General features: G+C 47.8%; 8 protein-coding genes across 8 annotated transcripts; 6 read left to right on the plus strand and 2 right to left on the minus strand.

The window, feature by feature from the left end:
* Nucleotides 1–104: 104 nt before the first annotated feature.
* Nucleotides 105–1,771, minus strand: EDB91DRAFT_1108758 (Shwachman-Bodian-diamond syndrome protein). Its single transcript, XM_041317583.1, has 7 exons — nucleotides 1,549–1,771; nucleotides 1,440–1,491; nucleotides 1,345–1,388; nucleotides 1,160–1,289; nucleotides 903–1,103; nucleotides 679–849; nucleotides 105–629 (listed from the first exon to the last, which is right to left on the minus strand). The coding sequence occupies exons 1-7, from the start codon at nucleotides 1,578–1,580 to the stop codon at nucleotides 513–515; spliced, it is 747 nt and encodes a 248-aa protein (XP_041181213.1). The 5' UTR covers nucleotides 1,581–1,771; the 3' UTR covers nucleotides 105–512.
* Nucleotides 1,772–1,912: 141 nt separating this feature from the next.
* Nucleotides 1,913–3,921, plus strand: EDB91DRAFT_754745 (uncharacterized protein). Its single transcript, XM_041328287.1, has 8 exons — nucleotides 1,913–2,113; nucleotides 2,220–2,260; nucleotides 2,315–2,422; nucleotides 2,471–2,826; nucleotides 2,882–3,015; nucleotides 3,072–3,241; nucleotides 3,297–3,631; nucleotides 3,685–3,921. Exons 1-8 carry the CDS (start codon nucleotides 2,085–2,087, stop codon nucleotides 3,814–3,816), a joined length of 1,305 nt encoding a protein of 434 aa, XP_041181214.1. The 5' UTR covers nucleotides 1,913–2,084; the 3' UTR covers nucleotides 3,817–3,921.
* On the plus strand, nucleotides 3,875–4,420 carry EDB91DRAFT_754902 (uncharacterized protein). The gene is made up of 2 exons (XM_041328288.1): nucleotides 3,875–4,023; nucleotides 4,102–4,420. The coding sequence occupies exon 2, from the start codon at nucleotides 4,104–4,106 to the stop codon at nucleotides 4,368–4,370; it is 267 nt and encodes an 88-aa protein (XP_041181215.1). The 5' UTR covers nucleotides 3,875–4,023; nucleotides 4,102–4,103; the 3' UTR covers nucleotides 4,371–4,420.
* A 160-nt stretch (nucleotides 4,421–4,580) lies between these two features.
* Nucleotides 4,581–5,230, plus strand: EDB91DRAFT_1108762 (uncharacterized protein). Its single transcript, XM_041317584.1, has 4 exons — nucleotides 4,581–4,798; nucleotides 4,853–4,934; nucleotides 4,986–5,077; nucleotides 5,133–5,230. Exons 1-4 carry the CDS (start codon nucleotides 4,679–4,681, stop codon nucleotides 5,187–5,189), a joined length of 351 nt encoding a protein of 116 aa, XP_041181216.1. The 5' UTR covers nucleotides 4,581–4,678; the 3' UTR covers nucleotides 5,190–5,230.
* Nucleotides 5,231–12,032: 6,802 nt separating this feature from the next.
* On the plus strand, nucleotides 12,033–12,956 carry EDB91DRAFT_755039 (lipoyltransferase). Its single transcript, XM_041328289.1, has one exon. It carries the CDS (start codon nucleotides 12,073–12,075, stop codon nucleotides 12,844–12,846), a length of 774 nt encoding a protein of 257 aa, XP_041181217.1. The 5' UTR covers nucleotides 12,033–12,072; the 3' UTR covers nucleotides 12,847–12,956.
* A 564-nt stretch (nucleotides 12,957–13,520) lies between these two features.
* Nucleotides 13,521–14,427, plus strand: EDB91DRAFT_755065 (NAD-P-binding protein). The gene is made up of 2 exons (XM_041328290.1): nucleotides 13,521–13,600; nucleotides 13,650–14,427. Exon 2 carries the CDS (start codon nucleotides 13,687–13,689, stop codon nucleotides 14,347–14,349), a length of 663 nt encoding a protein of 220 aa, XP_041181218.1. The 5' UTR covers nucleotides 13,521–13,600; nucleotides 13,650–13,686; the 3' UTR covers nucleotides 14,350–14,427.
* Nucleotides 14,428–14,505: 78 nt separating this feature from the next.
* EDB91DRAFT_1308017 (ATP11 protein-domain-containing protein) lies at nucleotides 14,506–15,847 on the minus strand (the record flags this gene model as incomplete). The annotated part of the gene is made up of 2 exons (XM_041325060.1): nucleotides 15,312–15,847; nucleotides 14,506–15,255 (listed from the first exon to the last, which is right to left on the minus strand). Exons 1-2 carry the CDS (start codon nucleotides 15,525–15,527, stop codon nucleotides 14,506–14,508), a joined length of 966 nt encoding a protein of 321 aa, XP_041181219.1. The 5' UTR covers nucleotides 15,528–15,847.
* Nucleotides 15,831–17,456, plus strand: EDB91DRAFT_1108799 (uncharacterized protein). Its single transcript, XM_041317585.1, has 3 exons — nucleotides 15,831–16,929; nucleotides 16,978–17,142; nucleotides 17,193–17,456. Exons 1-3 carry the CDS (start codon nucleotides 16,009–16,011, stop codon nucleotides 17,238–17,240), a joined length of 1,134 nt encoding a protein of 377 aa, XP_041181220.1. The 5' UTR covers nucleotides 15,831–16,008; the 3' UTR covers nucleotides 17,241–17,456.
* The last annotated feature ends 70 nt before the right edge of the window (nucleotides 17,457–17,526 follow it).

The following is a 17,526-nucleotide window of genomic DNA, read 5'->3' on the forward strand; positions in this document are numbered from 1 at the left end:
AACCCGATGACCTTCCTTGCGTGCTGGGCTTCAGAGCTTCAGAACTCACTCAATGATAATTTTACCATTAGTATATATAGTCCACGATCTGAATCTCACTTTATCCATAAACATGCATTCGTAGAACACTGTCAGTATAAATATACTATCGCAGAAGCCTGGCGGACGACGGTGGCTTATTTGCTACGGAACCGGAAAAACTAACTTTATCCTTGCAGACTTTCCTTACCAACGGGCAAAATGACAAGGCACCCAATGAACATGACGAACCAAGCAAAATATCTTTGTATCCGATATTTGGATGACTACAAGGTGTTCTCACGACAAAGCCAAGAACAGCAAGAACTTCATATTGGCTTTTGGAATTAGAATCAACTTTGTGAGCAATAAGATCTGCTAAGGACAAAATCACCCATGAATGTGAGATTACATACGACGTGATAATGACAACAATGCATTACAGTCGTTAGATGTAATTGTCGCGAGGATACACCGATCCGATAATCGATGATTTAGTTGTTGTCAGCGGTTGCAGCAAAGGTTAGGGTCTCAACGCGCCCTTTTCCATTACACTCCTTCTGCAGCAGTTCGTTTATTCCGCGGATTTGCGAGGGCTCGATCAGCATAACCTAGACAGCCTCGTCAAAGTCTTCCCAAAGGATGATGAAACAGACATACAGTTTCCCAACTTTCCCCCTTTTCTTCTTTCTCGACCGTCTCAGCCAACGCACGAAGCTGTTCCTGCAGACGCTCCCCTTCGGCGGCCGGGACAACAACGCGTACCCGCATCCTAGCACGTTGAATTGGGAGTGTTGAGTGACCCTGGATGAGTCGCAGCGTTTCCGCCACCTGTCATCTCAGATAAGAACAGTCGCATCCGATGTCAACGGATGATCACCCACTTGACTCTTAGCATTCTTTCCCGCTTTTACACTCACACCTGCTTCAGCCATAGCCTTTTCGATCATTCCGACAGGATATGGACGTTGAGTCGCCGGATCGACGCATTTCTCAGCGACCAGTGTAGCGATCTCCTTGCGGAGGGAAGCAAGATCGTGATCGCGTTCTTTCTCTCCAACTTGAACTTCGCCTTTCTTAAGGATCTATAGATCAGATAAGCAAATGGTAACTGTTATCATCGAGCTGGAAAAGGACAGACCTCCTTGACGACATCGTCTACTTTAGATGTCCCAAATGCTTTTTGAAGATCGTTAGACTTGGCAACCTCGCCTTTGGATACATTCATGAAGACATTCGAAATTTGGAGGACGTCATCTAAACTCGTTTCTCTGCGCATGGATATTACGTTGACCACGGAGCTAACATATGAGTGTGATCACCTACACTCCGTTTCTCCATTCTTGCACCTTATTTTTGTAGCAGGCAATCTAAAGCTGGGCCGTTAGACAATGTCAGTACACAGGATATCCACACCGCACCTCAAACCGTTTACCACCCTTCTTCAAGCGTACGATAGATACATTTGTGAGCCTGCGCTTCACCTCGCGTCAGTGCGAAACCCCTAGACTGCATCAGTCCAACACTGACTTTATTTGATTTGAGGGTTGCTGGATAGGCATCGCGATTCAATATTGATACAGTACTTTTCAGCGTGAGTGCGATAGGGTGATGATATATACACAGCAAATGAACCGATGGTGGTGTTTAGCAAGCAGGATACTGTGACAAGCGGAATGAATGACGCAAATACTATCGGTTACGGTCTATTCGTGACGAGCCTCCATTTCGTGAGTCACACTTTTGGGCATGGAAACGTGATGGCTTGTCACATGGTGTAACGGTATGTCACGAAATTCACCGCGAAAAGGCGTGACTCACGAAATGACGGTCCATCACGAATAGATCGTAAGGGATAGTATTGTTCTTGTTTGTTCGGAAGCCCGAAATTATTATTAACGCTGAGTCACGCCCGTCACGTCAGTACAAGGCGCACCCACAGTACACCACAACTCAACCATCGCAGCACGCAGTCATCCTTGAAAATTATTTGGAAGAGTCTGTCTAATCCGAGCTTAGCAGAATCAGGACATTCACGAGTCTGATAGACATATCGTTTATGCAAGATGAAGGGGTTCACTAAAGCTATCAAGCGGTGAGCTCATCCTTTTTCCTATTTGCTGCTAACAAGCAGCGGCGTATGTCGCATCCTTCTGCCTGAGTGTCTATGTGGAGGGAGATGAACTCACGATCGTCTACAGAACACCCCACCTTGTCACATCTAAAACTGGCTTCTCAAAGAGTGAGATCTAATCTTTGTGATCAACTACTCGCTCAACTATCTGCTAACTTTTAGAGTCTTCTGATCCCGAGTTCGATGACTATAATCGCCATTTTATTTCCCTCGAGCAGGCTACAGAAAAGCTGCTCAAAGATACCAAGGCTTTCTCTGAAACAGTTATCTGTACGTCATGTCTCTCATTCATGCACACATCCTCACCTACGCTCGCAGCACTCTTCACTTCTTCTGCGGGTGCCGCCAACCATACCAATTTTATGTTCTCTCCCTTGGCCGCCGAGTATAACTTGCAAGGCAAGCACCCCTCCGCCGCGGCAACCGTTGCAAACACCCCTGCGTACGCAACCGCGCTCGACGAACTCCGTTCTGCGATCTCCCCTGAACTCGAGCTCATCGAATCACGAATAGTTGCGCCCGTGAAAGAGTTCCAAGGTGTCCTCAAGCTGATCAGGAAGAGCATCACTAAACGTGATCACAAGCTGGTCGATTATGATCGATTCAACAACTCACTTACTAAACTGAGGGACAAGAAAGAGAAGAGTTTGAGTGACGAGAAGAATTTATTCAAGGCATGTACCCGGAGTGACTTCTTCCCAGCGACACGGTTGACATTCGTATGATCAGCTTGAGCAAGACTTCGAGATTGCCACAAATGAGTACGATTACATCAACAACGCGCTCAAGACCGATCTCCCGCGGTTCATGCAACTTGCAACTCATTTCATCGATCCTCTTTTCCATTCATTCTACTATATGCAGTATGTCCTTGGTTGTCGGAACAACCGGCGTTTGCAAATGTTTCATGATTTGACAGGCTTAACATTTATTATCTTTTCCTTGAGAAAATGAATTCTTTCGCAGAAGGTCGATACGATGTTACCAACGTCCCCGGCGCTCAAATCCTGGCTGACTATGAAGAAAAACGAACGGATGCATGGCGTCAGATCGAGGATCTCAACATCACCAAGCGGATCATATCGACATGTACGCTCAGTTTTAATCACCTCATTCTTCATTGCTTACATTTCTTCACTACCAGCGAAACTCGTGCAAGCCAATCGTGCAACTGGCGGCAATTCGTTGACTGTTGCTTCTTCCATCGGTCGTTCACCTAGCATCACAAGTGCTGGCAGCGGGAGCAGCCGCTCGATGCCTCCACCATCTCGGGCAGCACCCACATCTTCCTTTATCAAGAAGGCTCCTCCACCGCCGCCAGGTCAGACAGCTGCACCTCCTCCCCCGTACTCTACCTCTTCAAGTGATGCGGGCGCAGCTGCAACAAAGAGGCCGCCTCCGCCTCCACCTTTGAAACCCAAACCAAAGCCGGAGCCAGCCGTAGAGTATGTTACAGCACTATATGATTTTGATGCCCAGGTACGTGGTCATCTCGTTTTATTATGGGAGATTTGTGAACCTCTTGATCTCAGGCCGATGGAGATCTTTCTTTTAAAACCGGCGACCGCATCGAAATTGTGACCAAGACAGAGAGTCAGGAAGATTGGTGGACAGGTCGTCTTGATGGCGCTGAGGGTGTATTCCCTGGTAACTACGTGCAGTGATGTGGAGACGAATATTTGACAGTTGAATATTAATTGAGTACTGTAGTAGCTTACATTTGGAGGACATTACCTTTTCTGCTAGGGACAGCATCAGGCATCTTGCCTGTGTACATCGTTCTGAGCATCACAAGTGCCGTCTGTTCGACCCCTGTCATCCCTTCCAGCTTGTGTGTACTTCTGGCAGGCTCCTCTCCTTTGAGCAATCATGTCAGCCGGTGCTCGTTGCGCCTATTCCAAAGCAATCCTACAGATATTTTCTGACTTGCTTCATTGGCACGTCACCAGGAATGCTCTTAACAAACACTGTCTCTATCGTTGCCTTTCTTGCTGCTTTGCAACTTGGCCACATCATGCGTGGTACCGCGTTAGTCCTCCATACGGAAGATCTTATCATCATACCAAGGAACTTAAACTGTGTGGATGTACAACTGATTCGGCAGGTTCAGAGACTGAAGGGGCTGCGAGGGAGACGTCCTTGTCACCACAGTCGAGAATTGCTGTCTAGGACAACGGCCACCCAAGGCAACATGTCAATAATTCTACATGGCTACTAATGAGAGTGAGACTAAAGACAAATGAGAAGCGCAGTATCTGGAGCGCTAGATTTGTGTGGCATGATTCTATCCAATTTGTCCCCCCCGTCGGCGAATGACGACACGAACTATTCACAGATTTCTAGATTTATAGCCATAGCTGGTGGCCATACGAACGACTGTCCGAACTTGAGGCGATACAGTACACCACACGATTGGAGAGCCACGTGAAATGACATCACTATCCTCCCGACGTCATTACCTCGATTGTGCGGTATATAACGGAGCAAGTACATCTCAGGTCTCATTCACCAGCTGCAGAGCACATCATGTTTCGCAACGCAATCATTTCCAACGCGCGCGTTTGTACTGCATCATATACCCGTTCTATCCATGCCACGCCCGCTGCTAGCACGGTCACCGAGAAAGCGTCCGAGATGGCAGACAAGGTAATATTACAACACCACCCGCCGGTTTACCCTCCTAAGCTAATCTGTTTCAAGGTGAATAAAAAGGTTGGTAGAGGCCTTGCGTCGTCAATTGAGACGGGAGAGAGAGCAGCGGAGAAAACCAAGGAGACACTCGGTAAGTCGATGTTCAACGGCGTACCAGGGTCTGTCTATGATGGTTTTGTAGGTGCAACAACGACTTCGGCAAAGCAGAAAGCCGAAGACGCAAAGCAAAACACCCAGGAAACAACGGAGCAAGTCAAGCAAAAGGTCAATCAGGTGCGCTATTGCTGCAGTACATGTAAGTCACCAGGCATTGATTTCCTCCATGCAGGCTGCCGCCGGCACGCGAGAAACTAAAGACGAAATTAAGAGTAGGATGTCGAAGTAATGACCCTGCTACTCCGTATGCATGATTAAAACGTATAAATTATATTCACACCTTAATCATCTCTATCTATGTACACAAGTCAATTTGCATGTATATCGGCCAGTGCGGATGCAGTGTTGCCCACTCGTCCTACTGCAGAATAGTTGTTGCAATGCACTCCGTGTCACGCTTACTCTCAAAGAATACCCCAGGATTGAATGTCATGAATCAATGAGGCCTGATAGTAACTGGGGGAAGATGTAAACACACTTAACTCTATATTGCAGATGCCTGACAAAAGACACATCTGAATCGGGAAACCATTTGGGTGCCGAATTTTGCCTTCGCAATGGTATCCGTCAAAATGTGGCGGTCTTGTACGGAGACCCGACGCTCACTGGCCAGCATATTTTAATAGTAAGCGCTGACTAGAAGTCCAAGTCTGGCTCGTTGTATAATTCGAACAGAAGTTCCTGTTTCACAGTATCATGCGAAACCCCGAATTCCGTGTCTTAAGACGTACTTCATTAGGACTAGCCTGATAGGCGTATTGAATCGCGGTAGGGAAGTTAGCATGTCGAAACAAGTGTCGACCACACGGCTGTCATGTTCTAGGTCTGACTACGGCATTCGGTCCGTGCCCGTGCTCCTTTGACAAGCCACCGCGACTTGCGTGGGGTCCGGACTTGGGACTCCGATTTCACCAACGCAAGCCAATTAATAGTTAGTATAGTTATATAGTATTTCATTGAGAATCTGCAGGTTCATTTTTTAAAAGTTACATACATAAGCTTCATCATCGATTACTTACATTACGATAATGCAGCCAGCTTGCAATCACTTGCAACCAGTTTCCCATAACATTGCCAAAACAACACCGGGTCGCGGCCTATTTGAGCCGAAGGAAGGAAACTGAATGTACCGATCGTCGCTTTCAAAGTTGCTTCTGAGCGAAATGAACTGCAGAAGGAGTTGTCAGCCTCGGGTGAGAAAACTATGCATGACTTGCTGATATATGAATTCTAATTCTAGGAGTCGTTCCCTTGAACTAGCCCTCTGAAAGAAAGGTTTGTGAACGTTTGCCAGGCTGTACGATATTACCAAGTCAAAGGTCGCACCCGAACAAAGCCGAGATGGAAATGAAGAACTGCCAAGAAACCATGCAAGTAGCGAGTGCAATTTGACTGAGCCTGAGGCCAGAGGACCGGAAAGACCTCACTTAACAAACGCGTTGGATGCCGTAACCTATTCAATACGATATTCAGTCATAAATCCATAATAATAAAAAAAGACTCTTCCTTCTAAGGTCTATGGTCCGATAAATTGATGGACTCGTCGGTGAATCAGATTGAAGGGAACCATTCTGATCTACTCACAAGGACTGAAATATTATGCCATCTGGAATGCATCATGATGTTTACGGTACGCTTGGCAGCAGTCGAGATCAGCGTCGCTTGCCTCTGTTGAGTTGCACTGCCTCAGTGTTTGGTAAGGAGGGCGAATTTGCCTGTCATTGGTCGAGGGTCTGGCCCAATACACATGTATAGTCAATGCATGAGATTTCGGAGGTGACGAGCGGAACAGTCCTAGCTGACAGATTCCAGGCCCCCGGGAAAGAAAAAGGCCCAGGTCTCCGAGGCCCAAGGGACCCGTCGGTAGGCGGAAACACCAATAAGGATTATACAGGGTCCTCTGAATCTGATAACACCATCTTTCAGTGTCTGGAGTAGCACGGTACGCAAAAATAAACCAAAACTCCGGAGGAGTGATATTTATCTGAGTACGGTAAGCTATACTCAAGCCCACCAAAGTGTGGACAGAAGAGTATGCATTTGTCTCTCGGTGCCGATTGTGAGCTTGTTGAAAACTGGATGTAATATGGTTTTGTGAGCACTTCAAGGTGCCAGTAGTATGGGTTGTGGGGAAGCTTGGGAGAAATATGTCAAAAGCCGCCTAATAGCACAGTTGTCAGCCATCATTTGATCGGTCCGGGTCGAACCAAAGCAGTGGCTCGCAGACAGTATAAGGGAGTATAAGGGGAGCTGACAGAGATGACTACCTCTAGCTGCCCTTGGCAATTATGGGTCGTCATTGTGCCCTGAATGCTAGGCGAGAAGGACCAGCGGGTTCCGGCGTGATGTAAGATAGTTTAAACTCTTGAAAATCTAAGAGGTCTGGATAGCAAGTATGATAGCACCTGTTTACAAGGAGAGACAACAAGCCTAGACTGCCAGGGCCTGCCGTTCCCAAAAACACAGAGAACAGACATCAATAGCATACTCCGAGGTAGGCACATATTACACACCGAAATGCAATCGAACGGATTGAGCAATATTGCCCTATGAAACCTGAGTGACGGGCCCCGGTTAGACGTCATCATCGGCGTACCGGTAAGTAAAGATGCCGCGGGATTGCTTGATCATCAGGGCGAGGCTAGAGCAGGCCATGTCAGGCTCTGAACACGAACGGAGCGTTTGCAAAAAGGTCGAGGGCGCCGGACCAAGGTGTAGCACGTTCGTAATATCCTTACCCCACTCCGCTGCAATCTGATAGGGCGGCATCGGCAGACACTTACCCGTAGGTTTGCGGTCTCGCTATCCACGGTATTGGTGCTGTCCCGGTCCCGGTCCCGAATCAGGTTGGTAAGCTTCATAGCGATGAAAACATACATATACTTTCAGAGGGAATTTTGACAGAGGTCAACGAATTTTTTTCGGATAAACCGCGGTTGTGTGGTGTGGGGAAATAGGCTTGGCCGGAGATGTTCCGTAGTCATGTTGGCTGTATACCGCTATTGGGAAATTGCATCATGGCGATGACGGCGATAATCAACATCCTGCTGCTTGTTAGAAAACATTTCGAATGTACCAGTGAATGGATAGTTCAGTGAAAGGTCGTAGTGGTCAGAATTTAATTATATTGGGAACAAGAAAACTCACGATACAACAATGAAGTCAAAACTGCGGCGAATAAGAGCGAATAAGGCGGAGATCAGTGACCTGAGAGCTAAATTTGAATTTGACCCACAATGCAATGCATACATAGTGGGGCCTGCCTGACCAAGGCCCAGGTACATATCATTGGACAGTTAAACATTGAAGTGCCTTGCGATCTGCTGTCAAATGGTTGACATTGACGAGAACAAACGTACATACTAATCTGATTGCGGCCTTCAGACGCTCGCACTGGATATCAAAAAATAGAGTATGATGCCTTAGATCTTAAACAATGCCGATGCATATACCAGAATACATTTTTCTGTGACAAAGGTGTGAGCAGGTGAGAAGGAGCGATAAGTAAAGAAACTCCAATTGAGCATAAACGTGACTGACTTGAATTCTACTATGCTACAAATGGTAAGTATATTTCCTCGGAATTTTTGATTCTGGACACAGTTCCATACGGTCACATGTCCAATATTGTCCATCTACGCCATGGAGATACGAAGCTTGACTACGATGCGTTGCCAAAAGCCGCGCGCTCGAATGCGGAACATGAATCAAACTTTGCATAACCACCGCTAGATCTTTGTGAGTCCCTTAGATCCGAAGGCACCATTGAATCGAATGCGGAATTCCGTTCATTAACTGGCGGACACTGTTTGTAGTATAAAAGCGTACTGTAAAATCTCTGTCACAGTACTTACTAGCAGTCGTCTCCTCCAAGTACTCAAACTCTTCGATCCCCTTCACTGTACTCAAACTCTTCGAATCTCTTCACTGTTCTACCTTTCCTCTGAATCATGTCGCCTTTCACATCCCTGAAGAGATCTATAAGCAGCAGGGTATGTATTCGGTTAGCATCTGCCGAAGTCTCCCCCGCCAATGATATTCCACCCATTTGTCACAGAGCTCTCGTCCTGGCAGCTCCCACAGTTCAAAGTCCACCCGAGAGTCAATTCAGGGACATCCGTCGCCCATGGACATCACATACGCCCTTGTACGTCACAAAGTCGTTCTACACATGTCATTCCTGACGAGTTCTCAGGCATTTTCTCCTACAACGCCTTCTTACCCGGCTTCTGAGGCGAGCTCCACTGTGGGCAGTTATGTCAGTTCTATATATGCCTTCTTTGCGAAAGAAAACTCATTTAATAATTTTATTCGCATCGTTAGGCTGAAATGCTTGATGACGACAACATGTCATGGGGGACAGGCCCGTCAGCACGCCGACGCAGATTTCTCTTCTGAGGGAAACGCGACGTTCTGCTGATCAGATTGGCATACTCAACGCCACCTAACTTAACGGTATCATTATATGTACACTAATGACGGGCAAATGATGTACGATTACACACGGTTGTATCGGATGGGTTTATTATATTCCAAGTGCGCGATGAAATGCGAATACAAGAAATATTGTTATTGGGCCCACTGGGCGCGCACGGATCAAGCAAGTCATGGAACACATCCGCAGGCAGATGCTGCTAGGTGAATTGTCGGCGCAATCCGGACTGGCCCTCAGTGAGTCAGTACTCCGTGAATTGAGTCAGGGAACAGGCTTCTAACCTATACATAACGGATTGTTCACCACGACGCGCCATTCACTCTTGCTCAATGGCCACCTATCTATGTCAGCAGTTAGTATGACATTCACTGCATTGGAGGCCAGAAAATTGACGGGCCACGATGTTCAAATCACAAGACCCAGGTTCAAACTCGTAGTTTCTATAGTTCGGTGCTCAAAGTCTCTTCAGGTCTAGAATGTCTTGGAAACCCATACAACATCGATTGGTCTGCATTTTTAGTTCCCGCGGTGGAGATTATTCAGATGAGTCGGACTGTTTTCGTAAAGAGTTTTACTCAAGGAGAGCAGAACTTCGTCAGCGCTTAAAATAGTCCACTGCGGAGATTGGCACACAGTAGACCACAAATACCACTCTCGAGAATCCTTCGAAGCGAGAACGCACATGGGATCATCATTCTGCTTCGCATCTATAAGATTGCCGAGAGATCGTTATCAGCAGCATAGCTCGCGACTCCGAGCAGCATCTACACGAACCAGAATAATTGAGCATACAAGGGGGAAACACCACATGATGTGGCTAGCAAACCCGCAGCATGGCCTGTATTTGGACCGCCACGAGGCACCGAGGAAGAAGGGATTGCTGGGCATCAGCTGAACGCTGTGGGATAAAACGCGGGAATGATATTGTGGCCTGAGACGGCGTAATTGCTTGCTGTGCACTCACTAGCCTATTCGGATTCCGATGTCAGATCGAATATAAAGGTAGTACCTCCCTAGATGGCGCAGATCAAGTTCCCTTCACGAACCGAGTTCATAGTACGAGTGCAACTCACTTGTACCCACTCGAATTCCTCTAATTTACGCATCTATTGAATTCATTGTCAAGCTATCCCTCTACGACCACCGCCATGCCACCCAAAGATGTGCGTAATAACCAGCTCGTCGACAGCGGAATGACAACTAATCGTCTACAGAATAACGAATTCTACGCTGATCATGAAGTGAGAATGAAAAAGCCCCACCTCTTTAAAAAAATCATGCGAGCCTTTAAATCATGTTTTGGGCATGATTTCGATAGTGCCGACTCGGTTTGTTTAAGCCATGCATACAGCTAATAACTTCCCTAACATGAGGCATGTTCACAGCCTTCCAGAAGAGGTTATACCAGAAACCAAGATGCTGCAACCGGATTTGAAGGAGGAGATATCTACGGCGTACGCTCTATCTCATGAATGTCATGACTTACCTTGACTAACGTGACACCCATTAGGTCCAAGCAGAATATCTTGACGAAGATGACATGGCTTGGGGAGGTAGTGGCCGCGAAAAATCGCCTAGACGGCAGAAGCTGGGCTAGGGGGGTCAATGCAGACCAAATAGAAGGAAAATTTACGAAGCGATTGAGGTTGGACATGTGGAGCCTGGACACTTCGGACAAACATAAAATGTAGCATTACCGAATACATACCATACTTATGATCACTGTAGTTTAGTATGTGACATTAGACAACATAATGTTACCTATCACGAGCGTTTGGACGTATTCTGAAGGCATTGCAGGACTCCACTGTAAACAGCAGCAGAAATTAGGAGCGGAGTCTCAGCAGACTATTGGGTATCCGTGCCTATGTACTTTACGAGTGAGGGTGGAAATTTTGATGAGCCATACTTAGTCCTTGGTGATGATTGGTAGACTCGTGACCAGTCCTGTTAAACTTTAAAACTGGCTTTGAATTTGGAGGTCGAGTGGATTCGCAGGATAACGTGACGGGTAAGCCTTTTCGGGGATATCAAAGACCACGTGAACTTTTGCTAAGGCCTTGCAAAATTTGCTAAGTCTCGTGCTTAGAGTTTCTTATATCAACGTTCGACTCGTTGCGCTAGCTGCTCAACAGCGCCTGCGTTCGTCACCATTGCCTTATGTAACAAATGCTACTTGCTCTTTGTGCTATATATGATGTCCTCTTCAACTCTAAATAGTAACTTTAACCGCTCTGTGGACTACGGGTTTGTGGACATCACAGGTGATGCTCCGTCAAGCGCCTCTTTTACGGATTCTATGATCACACCTTCCTCACGCCTCTCGTCAACGGAGCGCATCAAAGCTGCCATTAAAATCCTCCGAGATGGCCATATTAGTATATCCTCGACTGCCAACGCATCGAGGGAAGCATCACGAAAGGCTTGGATGATGGAGGATTGGTCCAATTTTGCAAGTGTAGATCGCGTCGCGTCAATAGTGAAAATTATATTGTTTATTTTGTATTCTATGCTACAGCCTGGTTTTTCATTCGCTAAAGGTCACGTTATTCTGCGAATCCGCTCGACCTCGGCCAAGTTGATTGGGTAAGAACAAGTGTTTACCTTTGTTTTAGTTGGTCACGTGTGCCTTGAAACCTCAACCTCATGACCAGTGTCTCGGTTCTTCATCTACTCGATGCCTTTACCGCCCGTCTTCTACCACTACTTCCACACGCCGCTACCATATACGCGAACCCTTCTGCTCCAAGAAAAGATACATCAACTTCAGCTTGCTGCTCGTCGCTCATCGTCTCATCATGACATCCTGCTTCTACTCGAACACCGTCCAGTGTACACGTCCGGACGCCGGCAAACAGAACAAGAATTGCACACAGAGCGTGCACGTCTGACATCAATTGGCGCAGATTTTGCTGTCGCAGCACGCGGTGGACAATTAACATACCATGGGCCCGGCCAGCTCGTTGGTTATCCACTCCTCGACCTCGCTCGCACATCACCGGCGATTGGCATTCGTGATTACATTTGCAGAATGCAAAAGATGATACAATCTTATTTGCAGCGTACGCACGGGATTACTCATGTACCATCAGACCACACTGGTGTATTTTTGGACCCTGCAACAAAGATAGCAAGTATTGGCGTTCAAGTGCGCCATCGGCTTACGACGCACGGATTTGCAATGAACGTCACCGAGGAGCCTTTAGAATGGTTCAGACGCGTTGTGGCGTGTGGGTTAGCTGACGTGAAGGCTGGATGCATAGTGGAAGCAGAGGGAAAGAATGTGCGGGTGGAGGATGTGGTGCCAGGTATCGTTGATGCGTTTGGTACTTTATTCGAGAGAGATATGGTGAAGTTATATCCCCAGAACGCTGGCGAGCTTGGGGAGGCTATTCTTGCGTTAGAGGAAGATGCCCTGGCTGCTGGAGAATGGTTGAGGGTACCTTCCTAAAACCACTGGGAGCTTTATTGATCATTTGCATTCACGATGCACTCATGTAATTTGCCGATCTGCAGGTGCGTGACAAGGTCACTACCACTATTAGGTAGCCTACCAAGTATATCGGCAAATGTGAATGGGACTTCGCATCCACCAGCATGCGCGCAGCTTGTATCGCGAAATTCTATGTTCTAGGAGCGGGATGAGCAAGTATCGAGCGCTGAACTCTCGGGATGTCTGGCGGGGCTAGGCGCGGTCGAACTATATCTCTAGTAAACATCCGCTGTGTTGCCGCTGTTCACATCAATCTCGAACCCCACTCACTGACGGTGGGGTATCAGTGTCCAGCAAGCACTTGTCTGGGGCACTTCGATATGAGTCACGGTTTTCTCAGGCGCATCTTAGCAGCATCAAATAGCTGGGGGCCGCTGTTAAGGCACACGGATTTTTCTCGCGAATTCATGTCTGGTCATTTTGTATCAAGAAACTCGGATATAAGTATAGGTGGAATTAAGGTGGAGCTCCGTGGAGACGTAGCGACGGTGTCCATGTGCCTACTCGGTATTTAGGCATAGGCCCCAGGTATTTATCGTAGGCATGATAGCGATGATCATATGTGGAGCTGACAGTCATTGAGGTGGAGCTCTGGACTCTGGAGCTGTAGTGGCGTGCGCTGTACCGTATCCGACGGATTACATACTACAGTACTTAGTTCAATCCGACGCACTTTCAAAGCCCACACATACTGCAATTTTTCTGTGACAAGGTAGGTCGGCTGGAGAACCTCGTTATCCTCGATGATAACTTGCGTTCAGTTGCTATTCCTAAAAATTAGACCAGAAGTAGACTTCCATGCGTGTCTTAATTCTGGGAGCAACAGGCGCAGCAGGTGTCCTCCTCATCCAGGAAGCACTCGCAGCATCGCACACAGTGGTCGTATACGCACGCACGCCCGAGAAACTTCCAGAGGAAACTAGGAATGATCCTCGTGTCACAATGCGTAAGGGCCAGCTTGATGAAAGAGAGGCCCTTTCATCCGCCATCAAGGGCGTTGATGCTGTCCTGTCTGCTCTGGGGCCATCGGTCTCGCGCGGACCTTTGCACCCAAAGGGCACACCTCTTGCGCGGGCATATTCTCTGATCATTGAACTCATGAAACGCCATGGCGTGCGCCGCCTACTGGCCCTTGGGACGCCAAGCATAACGGATCCGATCGACAAATTCAGTCTGCGAATGTCCATCATAGTCAATACCGTAGCCACCCTGGCACATACAGCATATGAGGATGTTGTGGCCATTGGCGAAACCATTCGGATCCAAGGAATTGGTTTAGATTGGACGATTGTCCGCGTACCCGTGCTAAGTGGGTCAGATGACAAAAGGTTTGTTGCAGGCTATGTGGGAGACGGGAAAACAGGGGTATGGCTAACAAGGGCAGGGTTTGCATCATTCGTTGTACAAGAACTAGAGAAGAACGAGTGGGTGAAGAAAGCACCGTTGATCACATTGCCTTGACCTTACAAATTTCCATTCTTTCAATGACCAATGTAGGACTATCCCCATGACTGTACATTTTTTTGAAATCAGTTGCCAGGTATAACATAGTTTCGAGAACATCTTCGAGAACAACCGAATCTCCGCGTGACAATGTTGGGGGAAACGGGGTCATTCCTAGGGGGTAAGACCCGCATGTCTAAGCAGATCCGACCAATTGAACTCCTCGGGCTGTTCGTGGAACTGCCTGAGTAGCTTTTCAGCGCTCAGATCTCCTCCCTGATTACTATCTTCACTCCCATCGCCCCACAAATAAAACTTTTGCACGCCCATCGCGAGCAGCTGAGCATCGACCTGACTCAGCAGAAAACGGGCGCTTGGCGTGCCTTGGCTTGGAGCAGCGGCCGCCGTAGCTGCTGACGGTGTGATCTCGCCACGAAGTAGCACTATTCCGTGTGTCTGGGCGAAGTCGGGGTAGAAAGTTAAAATGAGATAGGGCGTCGCGAATGACTGCCGAAGTTTGTATTCCTGGAGTGGTGTAAATAAAACCGTCGACGTTCGGGGTAGAGCAGCTGTGTCACTAGGAAGAGCGGAAGAGAATGGGTCGGGACCGGTGGCAGATGGAGGCGACGGAGGTGCGTGAAAATCCCATTGTAGAAAATAGAATTCGTGGGCAATCCCGCTTTCTTGACCTTCAGGTGATATAGCTGGAGAGCCCTCACGAGGGACAGGCATGACAAACATAGGATACTGTTTCCCTATGTTAAGCATTCTGTTGTAGAGTTCGACCGGTACGGATGCACAGATAAATCCCCGACCCGTTCCTCCTGTACGAGAAGTATGGTAGGCCGTCCATAAGGCCGAGATTTGCCCTGCAGTATGAGGTGTTGACAACAACCTTGGAACATTGATGATCGATTCTAGCGGCTGAAGGCAGTGACAAATCAGCCCGAGCAAGATTTTATGACACAAATAAAACTTACCTTCACCGGAGAGCTGTCTTTGCGAGACCTCGAAGATCCTGACACTTTGCTTCGATCCAATTCTGAAGGTGATTTGTCCAACCTTGGTGGTTGCGCCTGCGAAAGCCGCGCTGACTTCACCTTGGCTACCTCCTTACGGCGGGCTTCTTCTGTTGCTCGCGTTCTCAGTTCAGACAATTCCAATCCCTGCCTGATGATGCCATGGAGCGGTACCATATTCCCCAAAAGGCAAAACAGAAAGGTAACGTTGGATCACTTGTCAGTACATTGTCACGCAATTGGGTGAAAAGGAAGACACGCCTCACTCTTTTGCTTTTTGCTGAAGCCTCTCTGCATACTTGGATTCATATGGAGGAGTTGACTGTCCTGCATGAATCCATCTAGCAACAGCAAGATACCTGCTAGCTGATCGACGAGAAATAATAGCACGAAGGTGTGGAGAGCTCTGGAAATATAACAATGACATGGTGGACCAATGATGGACTGTAAATTTTTTATTGATGGTTAGACGCCCAGTAGTGATTGCCAGATGGGGATCAAGCCTAGCTAGGCACAATAGCAAAGATAGCTATTTGCAACCACATGCGCATTGTCTAGCGACTGTGCGTTGCAACCGCCTCCACATTTTATCTTGTTTTCTTACTATCACCATCCAACGATTCATCTACATTCATTCAAACCACACTAACAGATTACCATGAGCATATCCCCCCCACACAACCGCAAAGGCAGCTTCCTCACTCAGCTCTTTACGCTGCGTCGCAGGAATCAAAACTTGAATCTCGAGCCCTACATTCATGATCCCGCGGCCGATGCACCGCCGCCACCTCCTCCCAAAGATTACAAGCAGGCACCGGTGTCCGCGCGAAGACCTTTCCTGGGAGATGGATACATCAGCGAGAAGCCCCTCCTATTCGATGTCGATCTCAATGTTCTAGCTCAGCAGAAGATAGTGCAGCCACCGCAGCCCGCCTCGCAGCCGATCCCTTTTCTGAAGCAAACACTGCCACGGATTCCGATCAAGGCACAATCACCTCCTACTACGCCGTTGACGCCCGAAGAGAGAGCGCGCCGCAGGTTGGCTGCGCAGCACCAATCTCAGCTCGAAAAAGAAGCCATGCTTAGGGAAGAACATGAACGCCAAGAGATGAAACGACGCAAGAAACAGGAGCAAGAACGTCGGGAACGTGAGGAAGAAGAGGAAAGGAAAGCGGCACTGCAAGAGGAGCTGCGGGCCGCGGCGCTAAGGAAAGCAAGAATGGAGAGAGAGGATAGAGAAAGAGAACAACAACAATTGCAAGAGCTACGGGAGAGGAAACAACTCGAGAAAGAGCGGAGACAGCAACACACGAAGAAGATGGAACGATGGCGAGCCGAGCAGATGCAGCGCGTTGAGTCCCAACACAGTGAAAAGGAGGAAGAGCGTAGAAAGTCAGCGGAAGGGAGACGCATGAGAATTTCTCGCATGAACGAGGATGTATTCTCCGCCAGCACGGCAGACAAGATGGTGGGCTGGGTAACGGTACAACCACCCGACATGCTGGCGTGGAAGAGGCGGTATTACACATTTGAAATGGGCCATGCAGAATCCAAGATGTTGCTGTACGGAAATCCAAGGGTGAGCTTACATCCATATCCATACTGTTCGACTTTCATAATTCTCTAGGAGGTCGCCAAACCTTTGGACGTCATCCCTCTGGACGGACGCGTTGATTCGTTAGCAGAATGGTATGAGGGCTTTGAGGAACTAGAGGCGATTCCTCACTCGTTTGCTGTGCGCTTTGTCGATGGCGTCGAATGGCGAATGTTCGCAGATTCAGCAGAAGAAAAGGTAACAAATCCATACTATTGGAGCTCGATTTTGACTTACATAACGGTTAGGATCGACTGCTGGTGCTATTGAGCGAGGCGGCGGGCGTGATCTTGTAAAGAATCTGTGAAGTATTTATATGTTAAGTTACAAGATAACAAGGGAGGGTACAAATGTGTATTTCTAGCAGCAGAACCTATGTGTAGCTTTTTCCAATCTTTCAGCTAATATATCATGATGGAGGTCAAACGACACGTTCGAAATGAGTAAAGGTGAGTACTTACATACCGGTTGCGCTAGAGCCTTGTCAATAGCGTTTAAACGTGGTCTATACCTATAGAGCAATGTTTGAGGAGGTTTCAAGTGGCTCAATGCAGTAAGTAATTGAATCCCCGCGAGCGTCTA

The sequence above is a fragment of the Suillus paluster genome, assembly GCF_016628075.1.
Source record: "Suillus paluster strain FC165 chromosome Unknown EDB91scaffold_7, whole genome shotgun sequence".
Classification (NCBI taxonomy): domain Eukaryota; kingdom Fungi; phylum Basidiomycota; class Agaricomycetes; order Boletales; family Suillaceae; genus Suillus; species Suillus paluster.